Consider the following 14,856-nt stretch of genomic DNA (forward strand, 5'->3'; position numbering starts at 1 on the left):
CGTGTATGACTGAGTGCGCGCGTCCCTGGCTGAATGTCTCTCGGAACTTAACTAGCAAGCGAATATGCCGCACGCTCACTTCTGAAGTAATATGCAAGGTGTGCGCGCAACAGTATTATATTTGACCACATCTCTGCCTGGAGCTTAAGTTAACCTTGACCGTAACGTATTAAGTATAGATGCATCATCTCGAGGTACGACGGAAAGGAATCATAAATTAAGTTTTAGAAAGCACTCAACAACATGGAAGTTCACTCAGCAGCGTCGACTATTCAACCATCACAGGACAACTTGCCGGTAAGGGTGGCTTACAACAAATAAAAAGACATCATCGTTATAAATACTTCCCACGTACAAGATGCTTGTTTCTTTCGCAAGCAGTTGAACTTTTTTTAATGCCTATTGTTTTTTTCTAGTTACATCTCTCTGTCATTGTGCTTTTTGTTGTCTTTTCATTGCTGTGTGTGTAATTAGGTTCAATATAGTAATCTCTAAAAGTATGAGGTTATCAAAACTTTTTTTAGGCTAACTTTGTCGGTAATCATATCGACCAGAACGCAGTTTATTACGTCATTTTTCGCATTAATATGTCTGTTACTCAGCCCTTCTCTCAAATAGCTTTTATGTCGATTTGCTATCGTTATCAGCTCCGTGATACTGAAACGGCTTACCTGCCTGTACCTAAAAATTTGCAGCGCGAGACAAGTCAGAAATAAAAAAAGAACGACGAACTACTAAAGAAGGATATGAGAAACGATGGCGTTAGCACGTCATCTTGGGGTCTCGGGAAGCTATGATATGCAATATTTCTATATCATAAGAAACTGTTCTTTGTTCACCTACAGGCTTGCCAATTTGTACGAATATTTAGCAAAGGCTCAATACCATTCTATCTATCAAAGACAATTATCTCTTTTTCACACACTCTAATTCGTGGCATTATAAATATATATATATATATATATATATATATATATATATATATATATATATATATATATATATATATATATATATATATATATATATATATATATATATATATATATATATATATATATATATATATGTTTGCTTACTTCATCTTCAAGAAAGGCAGAAATTGTCGCCGTTTGCCTAACGAGGATTGAGGGCATTTTTCTTTCGACTTCATATAGACTTGCCCAGACACTGAATAGGACGTCTACCACTGAAAGAAGATCAATAAATTACTAACTCGTTGGTTTGACGTATGCAACTCCATTTGCTTGGCAATCAGCACCTTGCAGAGACAGCCTGGTTGTTGAAAAAAGGAACAAACGAAAAACAAAAATTTACAGACGAAAGAACGCACACATCAGTATATCAAGCCATGAGGATGCACCAAGATCAAGAAGTTCATGTTTGAGCGACGTTCACCTGTCGCGCTAGGTTACCTTTATCCTTCGCATTGGTGCTTCGAATAGCGAGCTCGACATATGCAAAAATAACTAAACTTAACCCCCGCAAGTGCGGGTGCCGAAATACATTTGTTCCCTTTCTTTAGTTTAGCTTTCTTGAAAATGCGCTGTCAGCCTCTTCTCCGAGCGTATACCTGGCAGCCTGCTTTTATGCGCCTGTGATGTGTGGCAGTTAGACGGTATACGTCGGCGTTTTGCTGAAATATGACGCCGTTGCCGTGTTTTTTTTTTTAATTGACAAGCTCGAGATGTGCACACGAAAGAAGCACCGTTTTCGTTGTCTGGATACCTGAAGCTCCTCACTTAGCGCACAAACAGTAGCAGTGAGGCCAAGCGTTTCCGACATGATCCTTGTTTCACTGAGAAGTGCCTGCCGTGGACGGGCGTTTTGCGTCGTCGCAGAACATTGTTGAGGCTGTGAGGATTGCCTGTGAGGTGATGTATTTGTGTCTGGCGTAATTTGCTGAACGTTAATCGTATGCGTTGTGTTATTTACTTATAATTGTTATAGCTTCATGTCGCTTCGACTAACTTGCTCACACTGGACTTTAGTAACAAGGCGCATCTGATGCTTAGTGCGAAATAGTTCTTGCACTTCGCCAAAACAGAAGCAGCGGGGATTCATACTTTTGAAGCTTTAATTAGAAGCACTATGTCAAACTTAGCCACAGGCACGAGTGTTCTTAAGAATATTCGTGCAGAGCTGTTGCTTAATATTTATGCGGAAGAAGAAGAGTGAAACAGGAAGAGGGGAAAGAGTTAGCAAAAGGCGCGCTCGTATTTTACCTCGTTGTTTCTCTTTTTTTTCAGGAAACGAAAGCATCGTACGTAACAAATAAGGATTGATGAAGAAACAGAAGTAATAAAGATGCATTCACTATGATTTCACGTGCAGTAAAAGCAACCGCTGTGCCACAACGTCTGTTGTGACATAGAGAATGGAAGCGAGACAGTTGCTTAATGTTGGCGGATAAATGTTGCCGGAAACGAGACTGTTGCATACGCTGCATTCACCTTAGGGCACAACGTTAACGGGCTAAAGTGTCTCCTTCACTTCTTAACCGAGCCGCATACGTGATACCGCACTATCGGCTACATACGTCTTTTCATTTTCAAAGTTGCTTGAAATAACCATTAGCACTCGGCGTGAAATTTTCTTCAGAGTGGATACAGATAACTTGAAGACAAAAGTGAGCCTAAAGAAGTATGTGCGCTTGTAATATCATCTTCTTAGCATAGATGTTACGGGGACCAACTCAGTATGAGAGCATTCACTTCATTTATTCAGTTTTTTGTTTTTTTTTGGGGGGGGGGGGTGTTGGTTATAAGCCAATACTGATTATAGAGCACTATGACCACATGTCGCAAAACACCGAAGCAATGAAGCGGAAGTAAACAAGTCTGCGCTAACTTCTGACTTGATAATAGTGACTCGTAGCTATGCCACCTGCAGTTTGTTTTGGTGGTAGCTTCTCTTTTTTCATAGTAATTTTACCCAGAGCTTCATTATGCACGTATCATGTCATATATTCCGAGCCAAAAGTTCTCTAGGGAGTTCGGACTATTTGAGAAACAAAAAGTCACTGGATCCAGGTGGGAACATTGCCATCCCTTGTGGCTGGTTTTACCGCTAATAATTCAAGCCTAGATCCAGGAGCTCGCTGTTCTTTTTTTTTACAGAATGGCGTTGGTGGCACAGGAGCTGATAGTTTCCCTCCTACTTCTCGAAAGCGCCTTACCATTCGAGTGAGTTCAGTCACGTGGTACACGGTAAGCTCGTTTTACCGATATCACTGCTGTAACCATTGGGTGGCATGGTCCAGTAAAAGTACCGCAACATTCATAGTAGACACTTTGTTTATTTTTTTAGAATTCGTCATAGCTCATCCTTTCTAGCTAGAAAGAAACTAGTTTTATCTTCACCGTCAGTGTCTGAATTCAGCAGTGCAATTTACTTGTATGATATCTTAAACAATGAATAGAGTATTTACATAACTTTTTAGCCGTAAAACAAGATTAATCTAGAACTGAATACCGAAGTAAGTAATAGTTATATTTGTGTTTCTATGTAAGGCCAATCTTGTACATAGAAACTCGTAAAAGGTGCCCTGAGTGGCGTTTATCCTAATGCAAGTTAATAACAACACGGTCAGCCTGGAAGCGCCAGAAGTACAGTCAAATCAAGACTCTTACTAGGTGGTGATGATCTTGTCTCCACTAGGCCAAGCACCAGCAAAAGAAGCCACTCTTCTGAGAAAGAAACGGTGTGAGGAGTTGCACTTGCGTATATGCAGAGTATATTTAAATATATGCATTCAAAAAGTCGGCGTGTTTGCAGCCGTTTACAGGAAAGCTATTAATGTCATTAAACGGGCATTCGGGATTGTGAAAAAGCATTTCACAACTTTTTATTTGTTTCCGTAAAATTTACAGGGCACTGCACTCTGCAGGACGAACAGGGTCGGAAGGCAGTTCAGGTAATACAGGCAGTTCTTTCACTTAGAAGACTCGTTAGGGAGTTCTGGAAGGCCATACCGTCTTCACTGTTGCAATTTAACATTGCGTTGTGGATTTTCGGATCCTGCTTTTCGAAACTGTGACAGCTCAAAGCTCTCCCATCATGCCCTAAATCGCCGAACACTTGTTCCAAAAACAAGCGGCACCACATCATATTAGGGAGAGCTTCGCGCTCTCCCATAGTTGAGTGCGTATTGCTCTTAGTCGTCAATGATTTTAGGGGCGAAGCTCCTTAGGGCGTGGGCTGTGCGTCCCCTGTATGTAGCCACCTCTAGTTTAGTTCTTGCAGTGTTCACTAGATGGCGGTACCGTCCCCTGTATGTAGCCACCTCTAGTTTAGTTCTTGCAGTGTTCACTAGATGGCGGTACCGTCTCCTGTATGTAACTGCAGAGAAAAGAATCAGGAGATAGTGGATTGCATGAGTGCGGATATTAAGGAATTTGGTAATGGGGCCGAAATCATCCTTCTAGGGGACATGAATGCCCACATACATGACCTTGACGGATATTCAGACACCAATGGGAAGTTATTACTAGATCTTTGCGAGCAACATAGTCTGGAGATAGTTAACACGGGGCCTAAATGTGACGGCCAGATCACATGGGAAGTCGGAAACAAGCAATCAAGTATTGATTATTGTCTCATGACTGAAGGAATTTACCACAAACTGACAGAAATGAGGATAGACGAGGAAGGCATTAACAGCTTGGGTAGTGATCATAAACGAATAACATTACAAATGGGATACGAAACTGAAAATATGAGCATGGAATCAAAGTCTGGCAGCTCGTATTTAAATAACAAACAAATAATAAATATAGCCGCAAGAGTCGAGGAAGAAGTAGGCGAAATACCAGGCAAGGACTGGGAGTATAGTGAGCTGTTACATCTAATGACGAAGGAGATAGGGAAAGAGAAGAAAACTGTTTGCTGGAAAGGAAAAAGGAAGCCAAAAAGTTGGTGGAACAAGGAAATCCGGGAGGCGATCGAGAAGCGACGCGGAGCATCACGGGAGCATAGAAAGGCAAAAAAGGAGAAGCGGCCGCAGGACGAAGTCAAAAAAATATGGGAAATATATTTAGAGAAAAAATCCCTTGTACAGAAATTGGTAGAGGCAAAAATTAAAGGTGAAAGTGAACGCTGGATGACAGAGATACACGAAAAAAAGGAGGCCGCGCCTAGGATTTTTTGGAGCCACATAAAGGCGCTAGGTAGGAAGTCTGTCACAACGCAACAACATATTCTAGATGAAGGAGGAAATCAATTGGAAGGGTACGAAGCGCTAGGTTACATCCAAAAGGTAACAGCCGATTCGTTTCAAAAGAGCGTCCAGGGGATCTCCCCGGTGAGTAAAAGTGTGGCGGAGAAAGCAACAGAGGAAGAGCTAGTACTTGATAATTTCAACTGGAAAAAGGCCGAAGGAAAAATTCCAAAGCGCACTGCCGCGGGTTTAGATGGGATTCCCGTTAGCCTCATTAACGAACTAGGACATAACACTAAAGAAGCATTATTAAAAGCAGTAGAAAAAAGCTTAAAGGACGGACAAATACCGGACAGTTGGCGACAAAGTAGAATGAACTTAATCTATAAAGGCAAGGGAGAAAAGGACAAGATTCGCTCGTATAGACCACTAACCATTACATCGGTACTATACAGGTTGGCGATGCAAGCAGTAAAAATGAAAATAGAAACATGGGCCGAACATAACGATATTTTGGGAGAACTTCAGAACGGATTTCGAGTCGACAGGCGGTTAGACGATAACCTGTTTGTTCTCACTCAGTGTATAGAAATATCTAAAATAGAGAATAGGCCCTTGTACGTGGCTTTTCTAGACATCACTGGGGCATACGACAACGTTAATCAGGAAATTTTGTGGGATATATTGAAAGGAATGGGCATGGGCGACGACTGTATACAGCTTTTGAGGGAGATATACCGAGAAAATACAGTTTGCATAGAGTGGGAAGGAATGCGTAGCAAAGAGAACGTTGAGGTTAGCAGGGGTCTGAGACAGGGATGTCCTTTGTCCCCGCTGTTATTCATGCTGTACATGGTGAGTATGGAAAAAGCGCTAGAAGGTAGCAACATTGGTTTTAATCTGTCACACAAACAGGGCGGCATGATGATTGAGCAGAAGCTTCCAGGTTTATTTTATGCGGACGATATCGTCTTATTTGCGGACAGTCGAGATGATATACAGCAGCTGGCGAATATATGCGGAAGGGAAGGTGAAGCTCTTGGACTAGGATTCAGTGTAACGAAGTGTGGATTGATGGTATTCAATGATCCCTGTGATCAGACGGTGTCCATACAAGGCCAAGAAATACCGAGGGTAAGTGAATACAAGTACCTTGGAGTATGGGTAAATGAGAGTGATAGATACATGGAGGTACAGGAAAAAGCCTCGGCAGCAAAAGGAAAGAGGAATGCGGCAATAATGAAGCACAGAGCGTTGTGGGGATACAATAGGTATGAGGTGCTTCGAGGTCTGTGGAAGGGTGTAATGGTTCCAGGGCTTACTTTTGGGAACTCAGTGGTGTGCATGAGGGCAGAGGTGCAATCGGGAATGGATGTAAATCAAAGGACTGTGGGACGCCTCGCGTTGGGTGCTCACGGGAAGACGACAAACGAGGCTGTAAAGGGCGATACGGGGTGGGCAGGTTTTGAGGCGAGGGAAGCGCAGAGCAAAATAAGGTTCGAAGAAAGGCTAAGAAATATGAAGGAGAGTAGATGGGCAGAGAAGGTGTTCCGTTATTTGTATAGGAAGAGCGTGGACACACAGTGGAGAAAAAGAACTAGAAGACTCACTAGTAAATATACGGCTGGTATTGTAAGCCATATGTCAACAAAGAGCGTTAAGGGAAAAGTCAGGGAGGCGGAGAGGATTTACTGGATGGCAGCTATGGAGAAAAAACCGGCTTTGAGTAACTACCGAAAGGGCAAAAATGAAATAAGGAGGGAGGCATTTTACGATAATTCAAGGGGAAGCGCTTTACTGTTTGAAGCGAGATCGGGTTGCCTTAGAACGCGTAGTTATAAAGCAAGATTCAGTAAAGAAGAAGAACAATGCACATGCTGCGGGAAAGATAAGGAAACGGCGGAGCATGTTCTGATTGAATGTGGAGATATCCACCCAGGTGTACGTTTGGGCACGAGCCTACAGGAAGCCTTGGGTTTTAGGGACAACAATGGAAAGCTGAACACACCCGCGATTGAAATAAGTAAGAGACGGTTAGAGTATTGGTGGCAGAAAATTAGAGAGAAAGGACAAAAATAAATATTGGAAAAATAAAATATGGACAGTGTGCCGTAAATGGCAGAGAACTTAAGCTGAAAATTTACCTTTTTTTCCATTAAGATAGAATTTATCGAAGTAGAGGCATTAGGCCAACATAAAAAAAGAAAAAAGGTTTTTTTTTTTTTTGTCGAGCCTGGTGGCATACTTGTCACCACCCCGTTATAAAGGGGACGCTCATAGCATCCATCCATCCATGTAGCCACCTCTCGTTTAGTTCTTGTAGTGTTTACTAGATGGTGGTACTTGTAGCTGATGATGAAAAGATGCAAGATGTTATAAACTAGAAAGCGGTACTTGTAGTTGATGAAAGACGCGAGATCTTATAAAATAGGAATGATGTCACATATGGCGCGTGTCATTGGTTGAAGGCAATCGTTCGATTTAGTGCGGCGACGTACGCTAGGGGGAGCGATGTAATAAAATCGAGTGGGCAAAATGTACAGAGGATTCATGGTTTACCAGGTTTACCTCCGGAGCTTCGCCCACTCATCATCATTCACTTCGTGGATATGGCAGCACTTTTTTCTTTTAAACACAACTCTTCAACTAAGTCATACCATCTCCCTTGTTGCATGTTTGCTTTGAAACTCCTTACCTTCCTATTTTCATTCCCTATCCCCTAAACGCCACCTCCCTAAGAAACGGAAATATTTCAGCTGCCCTACTAATTTTGAGGTGTTCCGCCGATAGCGCTAATAACAGGGTGACCATCGTTTGTCCTAACAGAAGCGTTGTTTCTGACGCCACTTATTGAAAGCGACATGTTGGATGAGGCGAGACATCGCAGCAGAGTAGGAAGGCTGGGCGTGGACAGGGAGGTGCCGTCACACGCTGGCTTCATCACCATCAACAAGCGATACAACAGCAACATTTTCTTCTGGTTTGTTCCCGCAGTGGTGAGAGCTGGTGAATTTTCACTCCCGTTCACTAACCATGTTTTCGTCTCCAATAATCAGTTTGTATAAGTTTGTCGAACAATGATCCCCAACCTGTAGCTAGGCATGCGCGCGCCGAGGCAAATACAACTGACAAAATCACCAAGAGTTCAGACATGTGGTACACATTAGATACAACTGGGTCGCAAAAGAAAGAGTTTACGTTATTTGAGCTTCAATTCCGGGTGATTAGCACATCGCACGCCTTAAAAGAGTTCTTGGCATGCGTAAGAAAACAATGCGTCTGAAACCTCGTCTGCATAGCTTCCACGTTCGTGTGCGCTCGCGATGCAGACTGCTAGGCGCGCATCTTCGTGTAATAAATGGACCGGCGTAGATCACTGATCGCTAATAAGTGTACTTGAAGTTGTAACGAACAACATGGGAGGAACTACGAAACAAAAAAAACAAAGATCAGTCGTCTATGCATTGATTACTGATTCAGTGTTATGTGCAATTAAGCCTAACAGGCTTGGTCATACCTTGCTCCCAAAAACGTATAATATTGAGCAAATATGTTTCGTAAATAATTAAAGAATAAATTAACACGTAGCCTTTGCCTTTCGTGATTCATTGCCTGATTTTCAAGCATCGACGCAAACATCACTGTGACCATCTTTTCAAAATACATCATCTTATCTATACAAGACAACTTACACTGAGCTGATAATTATTTACCTTGACCACACATAAAAGTAAGCCTGCAGCTTACTGTTTGACTCAAGCATACCGGCATCCGCTTGTGAAATTAGCGAGGATATTTTTTTAAATTCAGTTACGATTAGCAATAAGTGCTAGACAAACCGGTTACTTTCACCAATAATTACCTGTATTTAGTATCAACAACCGTAATTGTAAGCGTTCTCGCCATCAGCTATATTAAAAACAAGCCAAAATTATTTCACGGTAGACAACATTATTCATTAGTTAGTCAACGTTAGCTATCGTGAATATCATGCTCACGGCAGGTTCAACAAAAGGCAGGCTGATTAGCGATGTTCAGTATATCTATATATGCTCTCAAAAGTTTTGAATTTACTCGTGCGACCAAATCGTGGTTGCCTGGTTAGCTCAGTTGGTAGAGGGACCACCAAGGAAAGATGCTGGTCCTGGGTTTATTGCTCGGACCATGAGATGTTTACCGGCAGCTATAGGAAGCCTTGTTTTTGAGGAATCCGTGTGGATTTCCCTGCAGCTTCGCGCAACAAACCGGTGGTGGTGGTCTCTTTCTCTTTGTTAAGGCAGGTATCAAGGAAACCTTTAGGCTTTCTCTTTCATCGCCTACCTGTGCACCGACGTTCTTTAAGATCACAGACCAGCGCTTCTGCTTGTAGCACCAGCCCAAGACGGCGCCCGTGGTGCTGTGGATGCAGGGCGGGCCAGGCACGTCTTCCCTGCTGGGCTTCTTCAGCGAACACGGGCCGTACCGCATGAACGAAGACGGCGACCTCGTACGACGCCCGTTTGCATGGACCGAACGTTTCTCGGTGCTTTACGTGGACCAGCCGGTGGGCACGGGATTCAGCTTCACCGAGAGCGAGCGGGGATACGCGCGCGACATGAGGCGCGTGGGACGAGACATGCTCGAGTTTCTCGAGCAGTTTTTCACAATCTTCGGCCATTTGTCCTCTAACCCGTTCTACATCGCCGGAGAGTCCTACGCCGGTAGGTGCGCTGTCTGTAACATTCAGGCTCTCTAACCAATCCCGGTGATCTGGTGTCGCTGCTCGACAGCTAGCCCGTTGGTCGCCACATCCAACACCTTCCGCGGCGGCCGCATTTAGACGGAGGCGAGAATGCTGTAGGCCCTTGTACTTAGTGCACGTTAAAACCTCAGGTAGTGCTCTTCGTAATCATAATGCGATTTTGTAACGTTAAAACCTAACAAGTAAAATAATATAGGTGCCATCTACGCAACTGTTATATTAGGTGCACGTGAAATTCCGCAAGTGAATGGACTATTTCAGGCCCAGTTATTATTAGGGGCTAAATCAGTTACATGTATTCGCCACTCGCACATACCGCGTTTATATACGGACCTTCTTTTTTGTTACTACGAAATTTATGGGACAGTCGAAGCGCGTTTCTACCGTCACCGTCTCGCTCAGAATGATGTCAATACCTGTAATATCACTCCGCGCGTTTCATGATCTGTGGGCGTAGGAAAGAGTACAAAGCATGCCGACGGCAACATGAAGCGCGAATAGACATGAAGGGGTGTTGGTGGGGGGGAAAGGGGGGCTGTGTCATATGGGCAAGAATTTCGAACTTCGACCAAAGGCGGTAGTCTCGGATGGTGCTGCACGAGCTCTCTCGACAGAGTTCAGCAGGCGGCCGACTTACGAGCAAAAACGCTTATATATTTGCTGCTGATCCATTCCCATATCACTATTGCATTGCATGTCAATAAAAACGGTGTCACAGCATATCCAGGGAGTGAATGATGATGAGTGGGGTAAAGCGTCCGTCTGTCCGTGCGTTCGTCCGACTGTCCATGCGTCCGTCCATTCGTTTTGCTGCACTCATCAATCACCTCGTGGATATGCTGTGATTCTTTTACAACCGACATTGCACCTGTTATTAAACACGTGCTGCATCTGGACCTTGTAGCGACGTGTAGCATACTTTAGGCTCATAGAACATCAGATTTCGTTCCCGCACGTGTATAAATAACTGCTTTTCATTGACCGATTCATCGATTCATTCATTCATACTTACATAAGTCACAATGGCTATCGTAGCACCTTTGAGATGAACCTGCAGTCTGTCCGTGCGTTCGTCCGACTGTCCATGCGTCCGTTCATTCGTTTTGCTGCACTCATCAATCACCTCGTAGATATGCTGATTCTTTTACAACCGACATTGCACCTGTTATTAAACACGTGCTGCATCTGGACCTTGTAGCGACGTGTAGCATACTTTAGGCTCATGGAACATCAGATTTCGTTCCCGCACGTGTATAAATAACTGCTTTTCATTGACCGATTCATCGATTAATTCATTCATACTTACATAAGTCACAATGGCTATCGTAGCACCTTTGAGATGAGCCTGCACCTTGCTTGATGATCATATCCGTGTACCTTCCTTCAGTTCTTGTTGACAAATGCTACCATTTTGAGAATGAACTTCCGATTCGTTCAAGTAACAGCACTGCTACGGTAGCCCTTTCCTTTCTTCTTTTTTGTGTATCTACGCCACGGACAGTACAGAACTTTGCTCACCACCCCGTATAAATGGCATAGCAAAATCATGTACTATCATGACGAATAGTAACGTGAACTGCGGGATAGCACAGCCTATAGCTTCGGTTAGCTGTGGGCGTCAGCCGGGGGGTGCAATAGGGGCACTTGCCCCGTCATGCCACAGAAGCACTACTCCTCTATCCCCAACCCATCCCCCAAGCTACACCAGTGCTCTCTCCCGCCCCCAGCCGTGATGCGAAATGAATCTTACAGTACCAACACAAAACCCTGCCGACACTCATGGTTAGCTGCTAGACCGAGAGAACGTGTAGAACTCCGACATTCCTTCGATTATCGTCAGACAATTATCGCCTTTCCGGCTGGCGCTACGCGTGGCTGACTGATGGTAAGCACACGTGGTATGATAGTGACACTGAATGCAAGCACAGCTTTTTCTAACGATACAAGAAGACATATCAGAGTTAGACCTTGATTTGTTGAATTAATCAATCAATAAATTGATTGACTGATTGATTTATATGTGGGGTTTAACGTCTCAAAACCACCATATGATTATGAGAGGCGCCGTAATGGAGGGCTCCGGAAATTTCGACTGCCTGTGGTTCTTTACCATGCACCCAAATCTCAGCACACGGGCCTACAGAATTTTCACCTCCATTGGAAATGCAGCCGCCACCACCTGAGTTCGATCCCGTGACCTGCGGGTCAGCAGCCGAGTACCTTCGCTTCTAGACCACCGTGGCGGGGTTCAAACTTAGACATGCATGTACTTTCGGTCTATAACCAGCCGACGCTGGGCTGTGCTAGCAGTGCCGAAAACCGTGCTTTCCTCTTTTCTCGGTTCTTGCCATCGCTATAGTGCAAAGGAGCTCTGCGTTTCGGGAGAGAAAAAAACGTTTCTTTTGTGAGCCCCTTTTTTTTAAGGACGATAGTCTTTCTTGGAACCATCAACGCGAAAAGTTTGGTCTGTCTGTTTTTCTGTGTTTTTGTACGTTTGTCTGTTTGTCCGCCCTTAACGATACCCCAAACGGCACGAAACGATACCTCAAACGGCTGACTCCTTCTGAAGTGCTGACCAATATTGCTCACGTTTCAGCGTTCATACTTGTGCGATTGTCAGTTAAAAAGCAATTAAAGCGCATATCTGGGGCACCATAACAACACGTCAATATTATCTATGTGTGGCTTTATCTTTGAGAAGGCATACATAAGCAATTCTAAGGACCGTAGTGTTTATCATGCTGCGTTGACAATGCAACATGATCCCCAAAAAGGCAACTGTTTCCAACGCTTTGCCAAAACGACATGGTGGTGGCACCTGCCCATTGCTTTGCGTTCTACACTTTATCGCCTCTGAGACAGGCGACCGCACGCTTTCATTCTTTTTTGAAAATAAGTGCGATATAACGCTCGTGTCTAACGTGCCTCGATGCGCTATTTCGCTTTCGCTGCATGGATCGAGACTCTTTAACGCAGCGCCTCCAAAATACAATTCACCAATTTTCTTACGCAGAACATCAAACAAACATATTGTTTACTCTCTCCAGACGCAAGACTATCGTCGGTTAACCACATTTGCATCGAAACATGCAGATAACGGGTCATTTTTTTTCTTTCATTTCGGTGCACAACAACCGACGAAGAAGCTTCGAAACTACATAGCATGTTGACGGAGATTTAAATGTTTCGTATTTGCGAGAGTTCATAGATAACGACTGTCGTATAGGTAACTATAACCCGCAAAAATAAAAGCCGAAGGCTTTCAGGAAAACAAGCATTTGCCATACTTCATGATCGTTACCAAGCGCAGCTCCAGCTACATGCATACCAGAAAGTCATACAATATCTCAATCAAGGTTACAACTGTACAAACGAAAAAGGTTCTTAATTGCATGAATGACCACGAGGTGTGCTGGAAGGCGCCGAGACAGTGGAGATAAGTAAATGTTTCTAATCTTTTAAAAAATAAAACACGCGGTGGCCGTCCAAACGAATGCCATGAAATCTAAGCAGCGGGAAGATTTGGATTATGTCATCGATATTATGAAGACTTAAGGAGCACTCCCACTATTAGGCTCATTAACTGCACTTCAATCAAACAGTAACAAAATAGGTCCTACTAATCATCTACTTGTTTTGTGCTGTCATTGACGCCTCATCAACAGGAAAGTACGTGCCGGCCGTGGCAGCTGCCATTCACAGGAACCCAAACAAGCTGAAAGTGCCTATCAACCTCCAAGGCGTAGCCATGGGCAACGGCTTCACAGATCCCGCGACGATGACACACTACGGTCCGCTGCTTCTGCAACTGGGCCTTGTGCGAAAGAAACAAGAGGCGCATATGACGCGGATGCATCATCGCGCCGTCTGTCTCTTAAAACAGGGCCGAGGTGCGGCGTCCTTCGATATTATGGATTCACTGTTCTTCGGCATCTTAACTAAAGAGACGTACTTCCAGAAGGTTACTGGATTCCGTTTCTACTATAACTTGTTGAACAGCGCACCGCCCGCGGGAATGCGGTCGTACAAAGCAATCGTGCAGATGCCGCACGTTCGCAGAGCCATCCACGTGGGAGACAGGCCGTTCAGTGCCAACCGCTCGGTGGTGATGAGTAGCTTTAAGAATAACTTCATGTCCTCGGAAAAACGACTGTTCAAGCTGGCCCTTGCGAACTATAGGGTGCTCGTCTTTAGTGGCATGCTAGACATCTGTGTGCCAACCGTAGGTACAGAAAGGTTTCTCGACAAGCTTCAGTGGTCTGGCCGGCAGCAATGGGTCCACGCCAAGCGCGAGGCGTGGTTGCGTGCCGACGGCGAAGTCCTTGGTTACGTCAAAACGGCAGGCAACCTGACATTCGTTGCTGTTAGAGGTGCGGGTCACATGGTTCCCTTCGACAAGCCAGAATTCACTTACGACATGATCAGCCGCTTCTTCTACCAACTGCCGTTCCTGTAGAGTTCATCAGGGGGTTTTCGTCGGTGTCTGCGTCAAATTCCTTCAGCTGAACGCTGCACTCATTCAGGGCTGAAAGTAGATCAGCTGAGCTTAAGATCACTTCAAGCAGCTGATCTTGATGAATACGCTTGTCTTCCTGGAAACACTGAACCTTGTGAAAAACAGCATCCAGGCTTTGAAACGTATGTGACCTGTCTTTATTGCATATGTACAGATAACAAATAAAAAAAAGTCGTTGTTGTGTAGGCGTTGGTGTCGTTTTGAATCCTTTGCCTAATAAAGCTCCAGAACCTGTACCTGAGGAACTGCGTAGCATGGGCAACCCAGCGATTTCTTTCGAAATCACGCCAAAGGTATCACACGAGAATATAACACAGAGACACATATCATGGCACGCGAGTGTCCATACAAAAGGTGAATTTCCATATATCCGAGGTTGCATGAGTGGTACGCGAAATCAGCACTGCCAACATTAGTTGTGTGAGCACAAGTCAGATTCTG

At 44.2% G+C, this 14,856-nt stretch overlaps 1 protein-coding gene across 1 annotated transcript; it reads left to right on the forward strand.

Moving 5' to 3' along the window:
• Nucleotides 1–1,126: 1,126 nt before the first annotated feature.
• LOC142814488 (venom serine carboxypeptidase-like) lies at nucleotides 1,127–14,600 on the forward strand. The gene is made up of 5 exons (XM_075893249.1): nucleotides 1,127–3,185; nucleotides 3,873–3,916; nucleotides 7,985–8,154; nucleotides 9,528–9,858; nucleotides 13,565–14,600. The coding sequence occupies exons 1-5, from the start codon at nucleotides 3,121–3,123 to the stop codon at nucleotides 14,353–14,355; spliced, it is 1,401 nt and encodes a 466-aa protein (XP_075749364.1). The 5' UTR covers nucleotides 1,127–3,120; the 3' UTR covers nucleotides 14,356–14,600.
• The last annotated feature ends 256 nt before the right edge of the window (nucleotides 14,601–14,856 follow it).

The sequence above is a fragment of the Rhipicephalus microplus genome, chromosome 4, assembly GCF_043290135.1.
Source record: "Rhipicephalus microplus isolate Deutch F79 chromosome 4, USDA_Rmic, whole genome shotgun sequence".
NCBI lineage: Eukaryota > Metazoa > Arthropoda > Arachnida > Ixodida > Ixodidae > Rhipicephalus > Rhipicephalus microplus.

Excerpts from the sequence above, each read along its gene's own strand:
- LOC142814488 (XM_075893249.1), top strand. The coding sequence starts at position 3,121 with ATGGCGTTGGTGGCACAGGAGCTGATAGTTTCCCTCCTACTTCTCGAA. Across the intron at positions 3,186-3,872 it reads GAAAGCGCCTTACCATTCGA|GGCACTGCACTCTGCAGGAC; the intron begins GTGAGTTCAGTC and ends TAAAATTTACAG. Across the intron at positions 9,859-13,564 it reads CGCCGGAGAGTCCTACGCCG|GAAAGTACGTGCCGGCCGTG; the intron begins GTAGGTGCGCTG and ends CCTCATCAACAG.